At 52.2% G+C, this 20,843-nt stretch overlaps 1 protein-coding gene across 1 annotated transcript; it reads left to right on the top strand.

The window, feature by feature from the left end:
* Positions 1-5,661: 5,661 nt before the first annotated feature.
* On the top strand, positions 5,662-6,373 carry IUM83_06669 (uncharacterized protein; the record flags this gene model as incomplete). The annotated part of the gene is made up of 2 exons (XM_067930896.1): positions 5,662-5,912; positions 6,220-6,373. The coding sequence occupies 2 exons, from the start codon at positions 5,662-5,664 to the stop codon at positions 6,371-6,373; spliced, it is 405 nt and encodes a 134-aa protein (XP_067789785.1).
* Between the last annotated feature and the right edge of the window lie 14,470 nt (positions 6,374-20,843).

The raw sequence follows: 20,843 nt of genomic DNA, 5'->3' as shown, positions 1-20,843 counted from the left end.
GGGTGGGTTGTTGAATTAGGACCGAGTGTAGCTCAGTTGGTAGAGCGATTGACTGTAGTGTTCTATACTGTGTCTCAGTATACTCGGAAATCAATTGGTCGCTGGTTCGATTCCGGCCACTCGGATTTTATCCATGCCTCCCAAGCACTTCTTTTTCCCTCCCGCACTCCCGGTTCGCCTCTCGCGGTCTCGCACGTGCGCCTGGCGTCTAGCCACCACGTCCACGTCGTGCTCCACTGCCTTCCGGCCACGTGGCGAGCGGCCACTCTTCTTCGCTCATCCCGTCTGCTCGAAGCTGCCAGTCTCGCTGTCGGCGGGCGAAGCGGAGGCCACACCGCGCGCCGACTGTATCGTCAAGGCCTCGGTACGCTCTTCGCTGGGCTCGGATGGCGCCGCCTGCTGCGCGCGTGAAACCGACGGCGAACCTCGGTGCCAGCATCGGGGACGTCAATGTCGGGGCGGCACATCGATGCTCGTTTTCATTTTCGTTTTTGTGAGTGTTGTGACACCGGCAGCGGCCTGTGGGGTTGTCAACGCGTGCGTGATGCGGCAGGACGTGTTGCGGCCGTGGAAACAAGCGCGGGTGTGTCCGTGGCGGAGGCGGAAAGTCGTGGAGGAACTGGGGTCCATTTGAGGCGTGTGTGTGCGTGATGTGAGTTTGTATGATCGGAGGAGGATACAGAGAGGCGGAGCATGCGTGGCGTGTGTGTGAGTGGTGCGTGGGACGCGTGATTGTTTGTGTATGGCCGCGTGCAGCATTTTGTTTGATTTTGGGTGGGTTGTTGAATTAGGACCGAGTGTAGCTCAGTTGGTAGAGCGATTGACTGTAGTGTTCTATACTGTGTCTCAGTATACTCGGAAATCAATTGGTCGCTGGTTCGATTCCGGCCACTCGGATTTTATCCATGCCTCCCAAGCACTTCTTTTTCCCTCCCGCACTCCCGGTTCGCCTCTCGCGGTCTCGCACGTGCGCCTGGCGTCTAGCCACCACGTCCACGTCGTGCTCCACTGCCTTCCGGCCACGTGGCGAGCGGCCACTCTTCTTCGCTCATCCCGTCTGCTCGAAGCTGCCAGTCTCGCTGTCGGCGGGCGAAGCGGAGGCCACACCGCGCGCCGACTGTATCGTCAAGGCCTCGGTACGCTCTTCGCTGGGCTCGGATGGCGCCGCCTGCTGCGCGCGTGAAACCGACGGCGAACCTCGGTGCCAGCATCGGGGACGTCAATGTCGGGGCGGCACATCGATGCTCGTTTTCATTTTCGTTTTTGTGAGTGTTGTGACACCGGCAGCGGCCTGTGGGGTTGTCAACGCGTGCGTGATGCGGCAGGACGTGTTGCGGCCGTGGAAACAAGCGCGGGTGTGTCCGTGGCGGAGGCGGAAAGTCGTGGAGGAACTGGGGTCCATTTGAGGCGTGTGTGTGCGTGATGTGAGTTTGTATGATCGGAGGAGGATACAGAGAGGCGGAGCATGCGTGGCGTGTGTGTGAGTGGTGCGTGGGACGCGTGATTGTTTGTGTATGGCCGCGTGCAGCATTTTGTTTGATTTTGGGTGGGTTGTTGAATTAGGACCGAGTGTAGCTCAGTTGGTAGAGCGATTGACTGTAGTGTTCTATACTGTGTCTCAGTATACTCGGAAATCAATTGGTCGCTGGTTCGATTCCGGCCACTCGGATTTTATCCATGCCTCCCAAGCACTTCTTTTTCCCTCCCGCACTCCCGGTTCGCCTCTCGCGGTCTCGCACGTGCGCCTGGCGTCTAGCCACCACGTCCACGTCGTGCTCCACTGCCTTCCGGCCACGTGGCGAGCGGCCACTCTTCTTCGCTCATCCCGTCTGCTCGAAGCTGCCAGTCTCGCTGTCGGCGGGCGAAGCGGAGGCCACACCGCGCGCCGACTGTATCGTCAAGGCCTCGGTACGCTCTTCGCTGGGCTCGGATGGCGCCGCCTGCTGCGCGCGTGAAACCGACGGCGAACCTCGGTGCCAGCATCGGGGACGTCAATGTCGGGGCGGCACATCGATGCTCGTTTTCATTTTCGTTTTTGTGAGTGTTGTGACACCGGCAGCGGCCTGTGGGGTTGTCAACGCGTGCGTGATGCGGCAGGACGTGTTGCGGCCGTGGAAACAAGCGCGGGTGTGTCCGTGGCGGAGGCGGAAAGTCGTGGAGGAACTGGGGTCCATTTGAGGCGTGTGTGTGCGTGATGTGAGTTTGTATGATCGGAGGAGGATACAGAGAGGCGGAGCATGCGTGGCGTGTGTGTGAGTGGTGCGTGGGACGCGTGATTGTTTGTGTATGGCCGCGTGCAGCATTTTGTTTGATTTTGGGTGGGTTGTTGAATTAGGACCGAGTGTAGCTCAGTTGGTAGAGCGATTGACTGTAGTGTTCTATACTGTGTCTCAGTATACTCGGAAATCAATTGGTCGCTGGTTCGATTCCGGCCACTCGGATTTTATCCATGCCTCCCAAGCACTTCTTTTTCCCTCCCGCACTCCCGGTTCGCCTCTCGCGGTCTCGCACGTGCGCCTGGCGTCTAGCCACCACGTCCACGTCGTGCTCCACTGCCTTCCGGCCACGTGGCGAGCGGCCACTCTTCTTCGCTCATCCCGTCTGCTCGAAGCTGCCAGTCTCGCTGTCGGCGGGCGAAGCGGAGGCCACACCGCGCGCCGACTGTATCGTCAAGGCCTCGGTACGCTCTTCGCTGGGCTCGGATGGCGCCGCCTGCTGCGCGCGTGAAACCGACGGCGAACCTCGGTGCCAGCATCGGGGACGTCAATGTCGGGGCGGCACATCGATGCTCGTTTTCATTTTCGTTTTTGTGAGTGTTGTGACACCGGCAGCGGCCTGTGGGGTTGTCAACGCGTGCGTGATGCGGCAGGACGTGTTGCGGCCGTGGAAACAAGCGCGGGTGTGTCCGTGGCGGAGGCGGAAAGTCGTGGAGGAACTGGGGTCCATTTGAGGCGTGTGTGTGCGTGATGTGAGTTTGTATGATCGGAGGAGGATACAGAGAGGCGGAGCATGCGTGGCGTGTGTGTGAGTGGTGCGTGGGACGCGTGATTGTTTGTGTATGGCCGCGTGCAGCATTTTGTTTGATTTTGGGTGGGTTGTTGAATTAGGACCGAGTGTAGCTCAGTTGGTAGAGCGATTGACTGTAGTGTTCTATACTGTGGCATTGCCGACATTATACGTCGGCACGGTGTCGGCAACAAATAAACCTATCCCTAAATATTATGATTGGTCTATATTTGATTCAACCGGCTCCTCATTCGCTATAAAGACACCTTAATCATCTGATTGGGCCACGGAGGACATACAGTGGCCAAGTCAAATAATATATGTCGGCATTGTCATGATATTCATCCATATCGCGTCGGGAGATTCCAAAATTGCGGGCAGAATGGTACGGCGTGCTCCAGAACCAACTTCTGCAACTCAAAACTGATAACTTCGCTGGCGTGGTGGTTACACCTCCGACGACGAGTCGGAAGCGCAAGCGCACGCCCGTTCCTATTGGGCACGCTCTCGAATAGTCATAAGACTGGGTCACCGTCCGTGGCGTCCAGAAGTGTCGACAGAGCTCCTGCAGAGTGTGCGCTCTCTTGCGAACGGATTAAGGAAGAAGTCGTTGACCTACTTCTGCGAGCGCTGCTCGGTTGACCATGCGAAATGTTGGCTGTGCAACAAGGTCCGTCGTCAATACAACGGTGTAGCGAAAACTTGCTCCGCGATCTGGCACGAAGATTTCATGTGTGTCAAGTGATTCCTCCTACCTTGGGCAAGCGGGTTGTCTTGCGGCGTTCAGGAAAGAAAGGTGGTGAGCGGCAGAAGAAGCGTCGTGGGCTTTTGCTCGATGACGACAAGCTAGGTGACCAAGACAAAAGTGACGAGTGAGGCCCTGCGTGCCATTTGATGAGTGAGCTTTCGGTAGACTGTAAGACCCTTTTATTGAATTAATGCACGTTTTGTAGCGCGCCCCCGCCCGATGTTTCAATAAACAATACGTCGTGTTCTTGTGGGATCGGCGTCTATAGTGACAAGTTACGACTTAGAGCGCACCTTCGAGCACGAAATGGTGTAAAACTAACGACACTGGGGAAACACCTCTCAAATTTTTCTCCCTACCCTCACACCATAACGCTACCCCATACAAATCTGTAGTAACATGAGTACGTCGTATACGACATCCAAAACTAGTTCGGCTGCTCTTTTTTCGCGAATCAAGGGGTTAAAGAGTGGAACTCTAAAATGACTCGTCGAACGAGTCGATGATTAGATAAAAATATTTTACGTCGGAATTGTAGACAATCCCTTCATACTCGGAGGCGTAGACTCGGGCTCTGTAGCCGCTGTGTCACTCGCTATAGTGTCGTTGGATTATCCAGTCGGGTGTAACAAAGTCGTGTGCCCCACGAAGAGAAGCTCTGAAATGTCGGTACCAAAATTTAGATGAAAACAATGCAACGAAATTTAGTTACCTAAATTTGAAGAAGCAGCTACGCCCTGCGCCGTTTTTTTTCTTTTGGCAGCCTTCGCGGCGTGGACACGGTCACAGACAAATTGAAATTGCTTTAGTCTGCGAGTGAGGAAGGAATATTACAAAAACACACAGACCCATATTACCTTGGATCGGTGAAGGCATCTCTGTGTTGTGAAGTGTAATATATACCCCCCCGTCCCCCCAGGTTCGAGTATGCCGAGGCCGATGGCGAGAAGCTGTCTTGTGAGGGACGAAGAGTGAGGCGATGAATGAGAGGTAGGAAGGACTTGACCAGATCAACAAGTGATAAAAATGTAAAACTTCCGTTGTGGACAGGGTAAGTTCACGACTGATCACTAAATGGAAGTTTACGGACGATGTTTGGAGTGTCGTGTGCCTGAATGCCTCGCTTTGGTGGGCGTGACGGGCGTAGCTGTCACCGTGCTCGCTGTTAATGGGGCGAGTTCCTGTTTCGACTGGACGTCTTGAGGCCCCCCAGCAACGGTGCGGATTGCTATTTCTGGCGTAGGAGTACACATCTGGGGCCACAGTGCTGCTTGAGAAGAGCTCGACCAGTACTCACCGGTCTCGTTGATTATGGATAACCTCCGTCTAATACGAGAGCGTGGTGCTGAGCGCGAAAGGCTTGACGCCAAGAGTCTATGACGCCTGCAAGGAGGAGATGCTGCTGCTCCAAGATTAGTGTTTCGCAGTGGCGTCGTAATGACCCACACCAGGATGCAGAATACGATGTCTCCGCAGTACATTGGCAGTAGCTCGGTCGGCGCGAAGGTCTCCATCCAGCGCGTCAGGGCACGCGTCGTCCATGTAGGTTGCTGTCAGCACGAATGAGCGCACTCGCTGTTGTCCAGTTAGCTTCAGCACCTTTAGCAATACACCCGAGTACCGCCCCAAAGTACAGCAGCGAACCAAGAACCATCAATCACAGCATCCTTCACTCTTAACCGAGCAAGACCATTCTTGCAGCTGAAACCCAGTGGGAGTCTGTCATGGCAAGTTGTTATTCAACTCGCACCCAAGACCACAAGCCTAGGAAGCACCACGCTAACGTGAGTGCCCATGACGACATCCTTCACAAGCGGAAGACCTTCCTCGAGCAGGAGGAGTAAGAAGGCGCTCCCAGCAGCACGGCCGCCGCAGCACGCCGCATCAAGGTGATTTTCTGGGCGGAAATGCAGCCTTTCTTTGCAGCCAACGAGGCCTCCGCCGGGTCCGACGACCTTGACGAAGTTGCAGCCTCGCTTATCGACGAAGAGACGAAGGCCATGCCGGCTCTAGATCGCCCTGTGTTAATCCTGCCCGCTCTTTCGCTTCAGCGGGCCAGATCCGGCGTCACACCACACTGTGTTCTCGGCAGCATCAACAGTCAAGAAGCGCGCATCAACCAGTCCGCCGAAGGGCGGCACGACCAAGAAGTCCAAGGGTAAATCGAGGTCCAAATCTGACTCTGTGTCTTAACCTGTGAAGTGGCCGCTGTCGATGCCCGACTTTGGGTTGTCGTCTGACAACCCCAATGACATGCACAAGACTATCGAGATCATCTAAAGCAAGATGGCGGTCGTGCGAGAGCTTATTTGCTTCCGTCAGCTTCTGCATCGAGACCTGGGGCTCCTAAAACTTATTGCGGCGTCTCGAGGCGACGGGGAACAGCAACCTCATGTGATGGGGCGGTCAAACGGTGAGAAGACGACGGAAACCAAGGACTATACCTCGTGACTTGTGCGAGAAAGACCCAAGACGTACCGGGTCAAGGAGCGTAACGCGCTCAAGCCCTTCCACATGGACAAGGGTGGTTTCACGACCAGTCCGGAGCTTCTGGAGAAGACGGACAGCCTTGACCCCGACCTTGCCGAGCTCGACAAGTACCTGAATGACCGCGCGTAGGCTCGTGTTGCTTTGGTCATCACCTCGCCCAAGCACGTCCCCAATAACTGGGTCCCCACAATCCCGGGAGGCGTTTGGCACAATGGTGAAGGTGACGAAGCAGCTTTCAACCGGCGAGTACGAGTTCCCAGGCGTTCCGGAGTTCGACCCCGACGATGCCAAGGCCAGGAGCTTTTCGCCTTTCAAGCGCGAGGACGGCAGCTACGCGGCGCGTGGTCCAGCAACGGCGATCAACGACAAAACCCCAAGTACAGCAAGTCAACCGACGAGTTGCTGGCCAAAGACCTGTCCCTCGTTCCTCTGCTCAATTTCAAAATATTTCTGAATGGTCAATACAATGCCATATACAAGCGTGGAGCCCTTTCACCGGGTGCAACTAATCTGGCCATGCTGTTTTGGCCCTACGCGAGGTCATTTTTCCAAACCCCGGCAAGCTCGCATCGCCTAGTTTCGGACGTCGTGGTGAATCCCCGCCCCCACCCTCTGTCTCCTAGCACACCGAGCGACATGAGTCGCCGCCTTTTCTCTGCGAAGAAGCAGCAGAAGAAGAAGAAGAAACAGCAGAAGTAGGTCAAGAGAAAACTAGCATCCCCATCTAATAGCCCTCGCATATTGATGCGCTTCATACTGTCACCGTTGCCACCAAAGCGTCGATCGGCACCTCGACACCTGACAAGCGTACTAACATGCTGCCTGATACGAGCAATTACGATGATGCAAGCCACAAAAGAGATCACGAAGCGCCTAAGCTGCCACGCATCGATACACCATGCGTCCTTTACGCGCCAACAATCCACGCTGATAGGCCTTCATCCTGCTGGCCCCACAATCGGTCTTTGAGCATTTGTCAGAGAAGGCGCTACTGAGCAATCGCGTGGAGTTTGCGTTTTGCATGAAGTACAAGGCGAAAATAACCTCCGCCAAGGGACGAAGTAATGATGTGAAAGTTCATCTCGAAAACTGCCATCGAAAGTACTTATTGAACAAGAGCACCACAAGGAGGCAACAAAGCAGGCAAAAATTACGTTAGCTCACAATATCGGGCGTCCAGTAACAGAGGAGAAGACGAGGTTTGTGATGGTGGCACAGGAGCAACCAATCAGTATTTGGCTCTGTGGATCGCAACTAGCATGCGTCCATTATGGCGGTGGAGGACGGCGGATGAACGTACTTCACCAGATACATTTCCGAAATGCTCGGCGTAATCTCGCTCAAAATGCCTGGTCTAACACAAACTCAATTGGATATTGAAGCGTTCGTGGCGGGCTACGCTGTTGACTGAATGCGATGATAAAGGAGGGGTGCCTATACCTTGGTGCGACACCGATATTTGGACGAGCCGAGCTGCAGAGTGCACAGAACAGCCGACCAGCTATGCACCACAGGGGCAGCGTCACGAAGCCCAGAATCGCACCAAGGACCAGCAAGCCCACCGAGCGCCAGTACTCGCACGCCCAGGCGAAAACGGTTCCCCAGCAGACCAGCAAGTGCCAAAAGTACCATCCCAACATGTTTCTATGTTCATCACCGTGCAAAACCCGAAGTACGGCAAAGCCACCTCGGCCACCGCACTCGCTTCCGTACTAATAGACACCCAGGCATAGTTTCACAACCCACCGTGTCTCCTGGTCTCCATCGTGGCAAGACTGTCGCAGTGGGCCTCACCCATCTTTTTGAGCGGTGGGGCCTTAATCACGGGTTGTATCATATTAGTTCGGGATCGTGCTGCGAACGTAGTCTTGGCTGGCGAGATAGATTTTCAGTGGGTTCCACATGTCATGCATCACACATTCGCTTCACCTCGGGCACTAATCAAGCGCAAGAATAAACCAAAGAATGCTTCTGTAGCCGCTACACAGCCTGCGTTGACGGAGTCGTTCTCCGGAAACCTCAACTATTCCACCTTGTCATGCTCCAACCATCACCAGCGCCGCAGCCAAAGATGAATGTGCCACTAATGAAGCCTAACCGTGGCAACAGAATCGGGCCATCGCTGAGCTGGCGGAATTCCTAGATCAATGGAAATCGATGGAGCATGTATGCGCGCTTGGCGAGGTTCGAGACCTCAATCAATGCTTTCGCAGTTTTGTACTTTTATTCGCTCATCACCGAAGACCACCAACAGGCTTGATCGAATTCAGCGACCCTAATTTCTGGAGGATGATGTGATCGTAGGGCGGAGGAAGCCGCTTAAGGTAGTGAAGGATTCCCTACTTGCTGGAACAGTGCGCGGGATACGCTCACGCGCATGGTGCAGCTGAAAAAAAAAACTCTGAAGACTTTCTTTCGTCATTTGCGATCCCTGCAGGTAAAGCACTGGTGCTCTTCGAACTGGATGGTAAAGACTGGTTCACAGTCAAACGCCTCCTCGTGATATTGGACCCCATCGCGGCGACCTCAGAATTGCTAGGTGGCCGGCACTACCCTACGCTGGCGTTAGCGTTTTCTTACCTTCGTCAGATCAAGCAGGTGCTGGCGAAATATGATCTCTTCGATGCTGAAGCTGCACTTGCGGATAAATGGACGATCAATGAAGCTTGTCGAATGGTAATAACACCCACAGTAAGAAGCACTAGTAGGAGTGCAGCACTTACATGTCTCGTAATATGGACTTGCCGATTACTGGGATGCGCGAGCAGAATGTCCCTTGCTCAGGGCTGCTGTCGCTGAGGTGCCTGTTGGGCGACCATGATAAGAACGCGTTGCGTGTGTGCAAGATCCAGCGGGCAAGGGTGGCCAAATTCCTGTTAGCTAAAACCTCGTCGAAGGTGAGCTACATCGATGTGTCGTGCGCTCCAGGGACTGTCGTGTTGCACTGCGCCACCGCCGTGTCAGGCGAATCATCGCTGTCCGATGATGCCTTGTATGGAATTTTCTTTGCAAAGCGAAGCTGTGGCACCTGAACCAGAGCGACCTTGCTAATTGGTCTCAAGTTTGGTTCCGCCGCCACCGAAGGCAAATGAGTTGTCTCTGAATGGACAATCCCTTTATCCTGCCTATGGGAAAACCCACCCCCTGACGTTGCATCCTATGGGCGGTGGTGGTGCGTCCCACCTTTACCACCTTTTGCAAAGTTGTCTAAATTAGTTACGCTGGGTGCTTAGGCGATGAGGCGGCCGATTCGCCTTTTGGCTCGGGCACCGATTCAGAACTGCTGCAAAACTGTATGCTATGCATTACTTGTGTGGGAGTCTCCGTCTCTATTACCCCCCCCCCCCTCGTGCGTGAAGTTCCTCCCTGTCCTGCTTCCTGTGTGAAGTCGCGGCTGGTGCTCTCCGGGGTGTTCTTGTAGTGTGTTTGGGGGATTTGATGTGTGTAGAGTTGGTATTGGTGACGTAACATCTAGATCGAGCGTTAACCCCTTAGTTCCCGGATTAGTTACGAGATGTAAACTTTTCTTGTCCCATATACTAATGTATAGACATTTGTATGGGCCTAACTGTCGCAGAAGCTATGCCACCGGGACAGTACAGGGTTGGTTGCGGTTAAAGATTTGACAGACTCAACATAATTGGCTTTACGTAGGCTCAGTTTTGGGTGGTTGTGTCTTATGTGATGGCAAAGCCAACATAAGAACTGTCCTGGCTATCGGGTAGCCCCATTTCTGAAATGTTGCACACGATCAGTGTGTTGACTTGAGATCAATAGCTCAATTAAAAGAAAACAAAAAGAAGTTTCAGTTGATTGCATCCTGGTCTGTACCGAATACCAAGCCTACGCTTCGTCGTCAGACATTCCTTCATTTTCGTGCTCACTGTCATGCGCCGCGTCCGAAATCGCCGCCATTCTCGTCCACCCCACTCTCCAAAGCTCGACGGCGACGCTTCTTTCCGGGGGCGAGATGGTGGCGGGCGATCACGGATTTTGTGTTCTTGAAGCAGGTGCCGTGTGATAGCGTCCCCGTTGTCCTAGTCATCATGCCAGATATGATAACAGGTCTTCTCTTTCCCCTCTCGCACTACATTGCAAAGGTATATCCTATCAGTATCAGAAGGTTGCCCACAATACTATCACGCAAACACAGAGTAGCTTACCGCCGATTTCCCGTTGAGCATTAGGGACAGATGTACTTCGTGTACTTCCTCGGTTGCACCTTGTAGAGTACGCACATCTCTACCGTAGTGTTGGCCGCGCTTGAGGCTCTGGTCGTTGTCCACAGTGTCGGGGTTCTCCTTCAGGCAATGGCCATCCTCTGAGTATGTAGCCTCCGCATCGTTATGTTAGCGTTATGTTCTACAAATAAAGGACTCCTACGGACCCCTACACCTGTGCATCCGTCCATTTTCCACCCAAAAGATATCTTCACCTCAGTATGCCTCGACATAGACGGATACCCCATACAAATTCGAAGTGAAAATTCCTCTTATTTTGGACATCCAATGTAACAAAAACGCTGCGACAGAACTGCAAGAAACTATACACCTCTTATGTTCTACAGTACAACATGCGGGAAATAAGGGGTTAAGTAGCTGAAGCTGCTGGTGTAGCTTAATTGGAGTTGCAATGGTACGCCCTCATGTTCCAAAACACGACCATTTGCTTTGGAAGAAGATGTTCGAAAATGTAAAGGCGGTTATTCCTACTCCACATGCGAGCACTGCATACCTGCTTCAAATTTGAATCTTGATCTCGATGCCCCTGAGGTGGTTCTCGGTCGTTCCTACAAATACGTAAAACTTTTGAAGAGAAATGTTGCCTAACGGGGGTGTCAGTTCGTTACCTAGAGAGTCAGATGGTAGTGATTCCAGTGCTAGATCTGGTCAGCAGCGTAAGCGTTGTGCCCGTTTGGTGCTTACAAGTGGATGTCCAAGGGAAACTCCGCGCTAAGTCGCGACCCCCCCCTTCCCGAAGCCTACGAAAGCACGCCACACGTTTACAAAGCCGCAAAAGCAGGTAGGAGTTGGAGTGCCTACTGATAGAATTTCAAGCTGGGAATTTCCTTCCAGGTCTATTCATCGAGCGATCGTGTACAAGAGCGCAGCTAGAGTACTTGCGTCCTGGTGTCACAGATTACTTACCATTCAGACGAGTGTTAGGTGGCCGTATTGTGGAAGTCGTGCTGGACACTGTCATGAAATACAAACACGCCATTTGAAGCAGGAGTTTATTAGGATTTGTCAGCTTTTTCTGGAATTTATTGCAAAATATTTATGGAGACACGATGGACGGCACAGGAGCGGTCCAGAAGGTCGTGGCCGTGACGGAGGACGGTCCCTGTGTAGCCCATGCAACGGAGAGTGGCACCATGAGCGGCACAGACGAGCTGCAGGCAGCGGCTCTTGTCGAGTCGACATTGCAGAACGGAGCGGGCAAGCTCCGACAGCGAGCGAAGGTCACACAGAATCCGATTCGACAGCTCGAGTGCAAGCACGCACGAGTTGAGCGCAAGCGAGTCCATGGACCAGCACGACATGGAGCAGCAGCTCTACGAGAATGAGAACGAAGAGGCATTGATGGAAGCGTTTGTCGACCTAGCATTGTTGGTGAAACCTGCGTGAGCAGAACGAGGTTAACGAGACGGAGCTGGCGTTAGCCTAGCTGACATTAATTGTGTTGTTGACATGAGATTTTCATACCCCCCCCCCCCCCACAATAAAACGTGGTCGTGCGCATTGAGGCGGATGACCGGACGCAGCAATTGAGTATTCCTGTCGGCCAGAAGATGTTAACGTTGCCGTGACTCGCCGTAGAACGGACGCGGCGTAGTTGTGCGATCTGCTCAACGAGCCGAGCAAGATAAGTGGCTTGCTTCAACCGTGATGCATGCGCCACTCATGATACAGGTCCCTACAAAACAATCCTCAACAATTTTGTACAGCGTAAGTTGCATGTAATTGCAACGTACTGTATGTTGGTCTTGCAGCACGCTGACGTCTATCGACCGGTTGAGTCCCGTGATTCCCATAGGAATGTGCTGCACGAAGGTGCAGCACGTGTCCTCGAGATGCTGCTTTACACTCCTCGGCTTGTGGACTCGCAGGCTGTCCAACATTAGCGTGCGGCTGCCCTGCGTCGCTGGCTTCCATACCTAATAACAGCCACAAACAAAATAGTTTAAGCTAAACATTTAAAATGTTCATAATTGGAAAATGCAAAACAAACCTCGTCGATCAACTTCATCATTGTGGCGTGGTCACACCATGTTTTCCGGTGCGTGGTGGGTATGGCACCTAGGTGGCCCCAGTTTGGGCTGGACACCTCTGTAGATATCAGCGCCGGGTACGCCTGCAAACACGATAAATGCTGGTATCTTGACGACGCGCTGAGAAAAATACTGCAGCGCTCGCCATTTTTACCCATTTCTTGCACGGTGTCGACATTCTTGGCGCCACAAAACGTCAATTATCAAACAGCCAGGGTTGCCGACGCAACCCCCCGTTTGGGCCATGTTAAAAATACCCCCGTACCGCTCCACCTTGATGTAGGATGCCGAAAAGAAGCTATCCTCTTCAATTTCGCAATTAATTGTTCGTGAAAATAAGTCCCCAATTTCCTAGTTATAAACGCAGTAATTGTACCTGATTAATCAGGGTTATGCCTTTTGTTCTTAGTAGAACTAAAATCCTAATCTTAGTTTTTTGCGGTCTAATTTGAGACGATGGATACATTCCCACTTGAAGACTGAACAGGTGTCGTTAATGATTACGAGTAGTTTCATAACCATACAACAGGCTGACTAGGTGTCATTTCAGGCTCCAATAAATGGTAGAAGATGCCACTCTCGAACTAGCCAAACCAAGAAAAGTTAAGTTCGGCCGAAGTCTACAAAACAGTTGACCCATGACAAAACAAAGAAGCACAAATGGCAGTCTCAACGGATACAAGCGGTATAAGAAAAAGAAAGCAAGTGGTAGTCGCTACAAATGGAGCCCCAACTACGAATCCGAGCTAGGTCTACGCCCGGGATCTAGAACAGATGATGGAGTCGTGGTAGATGCCACATGCAAGTTTTGCAGCACGTTTGGGCGTGAGAACAAGAGCTCTTTCGAAGAACCGTAACTCATTGCCGAGAAAAAAAAGCAAAATCCGCGGGAAGACTACGCGTGTAAAAGTCTTTGATTGTTTCAGAATTGACAACATCAAAACTCATTTCGAGCTTGAGCACCTTAACCCCCCCCCCGCACTCACGGGTTTTTTGACCTCCTATCGGGTCCTGTCTGTGTATCGCCATGTAGTATATACAACTTGTTATAGATAGGGCTACACTATACGTTTGTATTGGCTGTAAAAAGTACGCTGCTAATTTATGTCATGCGGGAAGATTGTTTGATATCAATGCAAATCGCGCGCACTGCTACAACCAAGCATGTAGTCAAAGCCACCATGGCTGAGCAGCTTGTTTATTGCATGATGTATATAGTGCATGTCAAATTGTCCCTTTTATCGGGAAGTTGGGGCTATGAACCTGGGTGGCGCCTCTATTAGCACAGGCCTACGACGAAGCAAACACACATCATTGAATGCAAACCAAACTACCTTCCGTTCCATTGAATTCACTGGCTTTGATCTCCTCCTCCTCAGACTCACTTTCCTCCACGTGGTCGTCCTCCTCCGCGTCCTCCCCCGCAGCCGAAGCTTCCTCGGCCGCTCCGTCTTCTTTCTCTTCCTCTGCGTCCCCGGAGCTGCTGCGGCGGCGTTTCTTGCCCAGGCCGCGCATCTGGATGTCGCGGCCGACGCGGTGGCGCGGGCGCTCGTCGCCGTTCTTCCACTTGATGTGCAAGATCTGGTGGCACGTCTTGGTGTTGCCGGGGTAGTGGGAGGGGCGTACACGATCGCACAGGTAGACACTGCATGTACATAGAGTGTTAGTGGAAGTAGTACACGTCACTCGACCGCATTCACATCTTACCGTTTCTCGCCGCCACTGCACGCCTCGCAATAGAACCTGGTAGCACTGCGCTGGCCCACCTTCTCCTTTCGGATCGAGCACACCTTGTACTGGTGCTGGGGCCGCTTGCGGATGCCCTCGCGGACTTGCGTCCGCTCCGGGAACTCGGTGAGCTTGTGCTCACCAGAAACAGCAACCGAGCTTGGTGTCGAAGGACTAGGCGAAAATATCTGCATACAACACAGCAAAATCGACAAAGTACCACAAGTTAGATCACGGCCTCTCTAGTCGTCGTGTCGTCGCGAGCGACCTGCTTCTCGAACATTCGGTCTACACGATCATTGACGTGCTGGTTGTAGTACTTGTTGCTCTCTGCTGCAATCCGCCGCCACAGCCTAGGAGGTATAAAAAAGAAAAAAACAGCTCCAAGGGTGATTCCGCTTTCTCCAGGACCTCGTCAGTTGGTCCATACTCCCCAGCATACAGTCCGGGATATGCCTCCGTTCTCTGCGGCTGCGTATCGGGATCTATACATAATATACAACATATTGCGCTTACCAAAGTTCCAGCCAGTCGTCCGCATCTTCTTCAACGCGTCCGGGCCAGGGCCAGAACGGCCAGCTCTTCAGGTGTGAATCCGTCCCAAGTATCGGTTATCGTATCCCAGTCGCGCGCCAGCTTGGCCCGTGCAGCCCTCATGCGCTCACGATCCATGGCCTGTCTCGCGCGTAGCCTTCTACCTGCAAGAAGATCCTGGCCGAGAGCAACCTCCCCGGCCTCTGTGTCAAGTTCGGCCTCGGTCCGACGATCCAGCACGGGGACCTCCTCGGTGCACCAGTCCTCAGACCCAGCACCTTCGCCGTCCAAGTCTGAGTTGAGCTCGTTGTCATCAGGAGGCGGCTCGTTGTTGTCAGGCGTCGGCTCAGACTCCGCGTCACCAGTTACAGGGATAGCCATCGACGAAGCAGCAGGCGGCGTCTCTGCAGTGGCAAACTCGATCTCTTCAAAACTCAGCGACCTGTTCAGTAGCATTCAAAACCAACAAAGCACAATACACACAGCACATACAACATGTAAGAATCACATCATGGCGTATATACTACATCGCCAATATGCGTACCTCGAAGCGTTACGGGACTCGTACGAGCCTCCGTCTTCGTCGTCAGCATCTTCGTCCTCCACCGACACGTCGCCCGCCCTCCGTTGCCTCTTCTTTTTCTGAGCGGCATTTGACTGCGTCTTCCGCTTCCCACGAGAACTTGACGCAGCCTCACGCGTATTGCTGTCACGGTGCACCATGTTAGACAATACAACATCGTTAGTACACAGCATGTAGTATATGCACCATGAGATCCACGCACGTAGAATGCGTCCGCGCCGGAGGACTGCTCTGCTTGCTCGCTCGCAGCAGGATAAATGCGGCTTCTCGTGCGGCCTCACCTCGCTGCTCCTCTGCCTGGACTGCCAAGCGCCTCTGCTCCTTGGCAGCAGAGCTGCGAGAGATGGCCTCCTCTGCACGCGCTACTGCCCTTGCGTTCTTCTCCTTCCTAGTGACGCGGACCTTGGCAGCCGCGGCCTTCTTCTCGGCGTTGGCCTTCTTTGGGTCCCCTTCGCCTTCTGCTTCGTCTTCGCCGCGGCGCGGACCGCCTTTTGCTTCAACGCGAGGTACGCCGCATGCTTGTCCACGGGCGGTCGGCGCAGTGGCCCACTCGCAGGGCGAAGCGTTACCCGCGACACTCGAGATGCAACGGCTGGCGGCCTGGTGTCCACCGCGGCCGTCGCGTCCGTCCCCGAGCCCGTCGCCACCTCGTCCGGCCTCGTGCCCACCTCGCTCGTCCCCGCTCCCTCCTTGTCCTCGCCGAAGTCCGCGTCTTCTTCGCGCCGTCCACCCAGGTATGCGGCGTGCTCGGCCATGAGGCGCTGCCGCTCAGCGGGCGCCCGGCCGGCCAACTTAGCGGGCGCCCGGCCGGCCAACTTGGCCCGGAATGCGACGCCGTCCGCGCGCGTCTCCCGGCGGGCTGGCATTTGCTTGCTCTCCAGCGCTGCTTTTTCTCGAATGAGATATTTTAGTGGGTGGCGGGCGACACGTGACCACCCGTACCCGTGTCGCCCTGACGTGCAATCATTGATGTGTGGTGACATCGACTTTCTTTGAAATTCTACGACCTTCTATGCAAAATTATGGTCGGTCTTTGCAAAATTTCTGTGCATTTCACTGTCTTTAATATGTTCTATATACAACATGTTAAGAAAAAGGCAAAATTTCGCATGTTGTCATATACAACACGTGAGTGCGGGGGGGGGGGGGTTAAGCGTTGGTCTGAATACCAGAAGCTTCCTGAGGGAAGTTCCGCCCATGGTCCCCATCTCGTCGTTTATTCCTACCAAACCATCGTTCGAATTTTATGTACCTTCAGGTGTTGAGGCTATTATCAAGCTCTTGCTTGACGATCTTGAGCACAGCAACGTCTTCGCTGAGGCCTCTGATGAGATGGCAGATGGCTCTTGCCTCCTTCGTGTGGTTAACCACGATCGGTTTGATGGAGTTCTGAAGTACATTGCCGCATTGATCAGTTATCGTAGTACTATTGTGATGTTCGAAATTCTCGGCAACGCGTTGAACAATATCCCTTAAACGCTGGATAATGCATCGTTTATACGAACAGTGACCTATCAAGCTGGGGGCATTATACTTTAAGCCTATCATAGCGCCACCGCAACCCAGCGTAAAACGAAGCATTATGCAGCGATTTACAAACAAAAAACATAAAGTGGCATACCTGTTACCTCTAGGTAATCATGCTGGAAATCTCGTAAAGCGCTGCATAATGCCACGTTTTGCGAAAGTGTCTTGAATAAAGTATACAAAATTTACAATAGGAAATGTATTGCCAACAAAAGGGATATGAAGTTGCTGGTCCCTATCGAAGCGGATGTGCGGCGCTACATGCGATTTGTATATGCGATAAATTTAACCGCTATTCGCAACCTTCTTGACCAATCCTGTTTTTTTTATTAATGGTAGATGGTGCGACACACAATTCACGTTGATACCTCGACGTCCGGTTAGCATTTGTCATGTCTGGTATATTCCACAACTTCCATTTGCTTGCCACCCCTACTGGTGATTGTGCTCACATTGGATTAACCTAAGCCGAGTTAGTACTAGATAGCCTGCGATTGATTGCAGGACCACGCATCCTTTTGAAACTTGTCGGTGTTGCTACAGATGGAGCAGTTAACATACTAGGCCGCCATCACTGTTTTGTTACGTGGGTCCGACAAGAGTGTTCCAGTGCCGGTGCAACTGGTATTATCGCCATTTGGTGTGGATCTCACCAATCGAATTTGGTAGTTGGTGACTTTCTAAGTGTTCTAGACGAACCGGTCACCATTCCGTCGACTCTAGGGGCGGCAATTTCATTTACACACATACATTCAAATGCACATAAGAAAATCGGCGTCAACTGACCTTTATAAGCAGAAATCCGCTGGAGCTCAATTCATAATACCTGTCACTTTCTCGCTTATATCATCTAGAACTGTCGGGCCTCCAGAAGAAGACACAATATGCACTGTCACGTCCGCTTTGATGGTTATGTCTATTTCTGGCGGCAGAAGTCACATCCGCACTCCAAATATGTTTTACAAGAATGCAATTCAAGTTGGTTACCGTAGCGGAACAAGATTAAGCACTACAAAAACTACGGTCGACTATTCAATGTCGCTTTGAAAAAACCGTCAGGACGGTGCTCCTCTTGAAAGTGAAGGAAGATTGAGCGTGAAATATGTACTGCCTCCCCCTTTTCGAGGAAAATGCACTGTGCTTCGAGCACTGACCTACAACAGTTGACCTACAACAGCAGCTCGTTCGAGGCGTGCGCGATGCATCACAAGTTTTGCTTGATAGTCTAGCAGCAATCAATATTTCAATAGACGGAGAACCAATTGAACCATGTTCGCAACGCCTAAACCCGTGATCGAGTTGGGAGATGATAACTTCGACGATTTTTTACAACTTCACCAAAGCCGTTTAGTTCACCAGTTTGGAGGCACGGTGATTACGCAGATTTGGACGCAGCGAATGGTGCTAAGACAGGAGCACAAAGACAAGCAGAAGTTCAAAAGATTCATCGATCGTCTCTCTGGAAAAGCTACGAACACAGCGTGGGAAGATCGTGATTTCGATCGCCGTTTTGCAAACATTAAAACCTTTGCATTGGGGCTAGCAAGCATTACACCAGGAATCCATTCGGTGAAATGCGATTGCAGTAACAGCAAGCGCCTGAAAAGCAAGATTCGAAATCACCTTACGGACATAACGGAAATTCCCGATTAATACCCTCTACCCAAATAGTACCCTCTCAGAGTAACCCGGTAGTAACCCTACAGTAACTCACGTACCCTACCCTGCTCTGATGACCAGTCATCTTGTTACACCTCACTTCACTATAGAACGCAGCCCCAGCCATTCACTAGCGCTGCCTGCACACGTTCGCAGCACCCCAACACCGCCTCATTCGGCAAACATCTGGTTTGGGATTCGATGCGCGCTCACATCGCCAAGGATGTGAAAGCGAAATGCGCGACTCGCAAGATCAACATGTGCGTCATTCCTGGGGGCCTCACGCCCTATCTACAAGCAGGCGATATTGGTATCTACAAGACGTTCAAGGATCTACTCTACATGGAGATCAACGCCTGGAAGGAGAGCGACAAGGTCGAGTACACTCGCTTCGGCAACCCGCGCATGCCGGCGGTGGCTGTGGTTTGTGAGTGGGTAAGGAAGGCATGGCGCGACACTGACAGCAACACTGTCATTAACTCAGTCTCTGCTGCTGGGTTTGCAGACAGCTACCTGTACTGGCACGTTGCGAAGCACGACGTGTATGGTGAGCAATTCTGTACAAGCTGGGAAGCCGCTGACGAGGACCACGAGGATACGGACGACTTTAACCTGGACGAGCTGCACGACGCTCTTGATGATGCTGCACTGATCGACGAGTAAGCTAAGGTAGCGATGTAACCTTTTGGTAATACAGAGTAACCTTTCGAGATTTTGTGAGGGGTACTATTAAATAGTGCCCGGGGTATTATTCCGTAATTTCCGTTATCTTTGGAAGGAGAGCTACAAACTTCGCAGATCTTTGTGTTAATTGCTCTAGCGTCTACAGAAGATCATAATGAGGCTTAGTGTGCTTCAGAATGCAGACAACTCGTAGTTAACTCCTTAAGCGCGGACTGTTGACAAGAACAGCTTAGGCGACTACTTATACCCTCCCGGAAGGTATAAGAAAACAGCTTGAGCTCCCTATTTCATACTGAAACTAGCATTTTTTTCGCAAGTTTTCTGTACGATTCGTTGCTAAGATCACCAGTAATAATTCGCAAACGAAATCTGGATTTGCTTCCGAAACCAATTAAATCCATTGAGTTTTTTTAAAAAATATGTTTGCATGGTCTGTATTGGTGCTCTTGCATACAAACTATGAACTTGTGTGTTCCTCGTAACTAAAATTATGTATTGACTAGATAGAGCTTGTCTTAGACACGCCACGATCTCTGACATGACCTACTTCCGGAGCAAAACACCATTTCGACACGTAATGTGCCAGATTTGACCACACGTGAGCCCCTCGTTTTCTACATAGTTGCGAACCTTGTTGCAAAGTGTGACGAGCCCCCGCTTGCCTTCTGAGCACTGAGGGTAGTAGTACGAGCTCGTACCACCTCGTTTCTTGTGGCTAGGCTTGTAAATCGAACACACTTTGCATTGTCGTTGACGAACTCGCTCCACACCGCTATTGACCCTTGTGTCCACCGACTGCACCAACACGTGCTCGTGCGTCACTGACATAGGCCGACTTGCAATCGAAGGAGCTGCTTCACGCGCGGTTGTTCTCGTGAAGTCCTTCGCAGTCTGCCGAATTAGAGGCTCGTGCAGGAAGACCATGTACTGGTAGTGATTGTGGGGTTTCTTTTGCAGCTTCGCGTTGCACTTGTGAATTATGTATCCGTTCACCAAGGCCATGTCGATGAGGCCGAGAAACAGCCCTCTGTAGTATTTACGAAATCTGTCGCAGTATACACACAAGAACAGCATAAGCATGATAACGTAGACCTATCAGAATAGCTTGACAAACCTGCAGGACATCTGAATTGAATACGATTGAAGCCGGAGTTGATCGTGATGGTCGACACCGCCCATATCCTGGAGGTACGCGCTCACCACAGTCGGGCAAGGCACCATTGTCAATGCTCCGTTCTTCTCTCGTCGCGTCACGTTAGTCAGCTCGGTGGGTACTTGTGACGCCAAAACGTAAACACGTTTGTTGTTGACCCATCCTAGAGCGATCATCACAGGATTATCCGCTGCCACAGCCATTTTGAACTCTCCACGTAGGAAGTCTCGAGGTCTCTTCTTGAACGAGTATTCGATCCCTTTGCACCAGCCTTTGCGCCCCTTCTGGATAGTGCCGTAGAAGTTGAATCCCATAGTGCGCAGCTGTTGTGCCAGAGGGATTGACGTGTAGTAGCGGTCGGTAACGACGAGCAGTCGGCCTTCGTAAGCTTGGCCACGAAACACACACGCAATGTCTAGAATAACGGCGGCAGGACCGCTCTTCGTGTCAATTGATTCAC

Source organism: Phytophthora cinnamomi, assembly GCF_018691715.1.
Source record: "Phytophthora cinnamomi strain GKB4 chromosome Unknown Contig50, whole genome shotgun sequence".
Taxonomy (NCBI): domain Eukaryota; phylum Oomycota; class Peronosporomycetes; order Peronosporales; family Peronosporaceae; genus Phytophthora; species Phytophthora cinnamomi.
The sequence above is the reverse complement of the archived record's forward strand: the minus strand, read 5'-3'. Positions and strand labels throughout refer to the sequence as shown.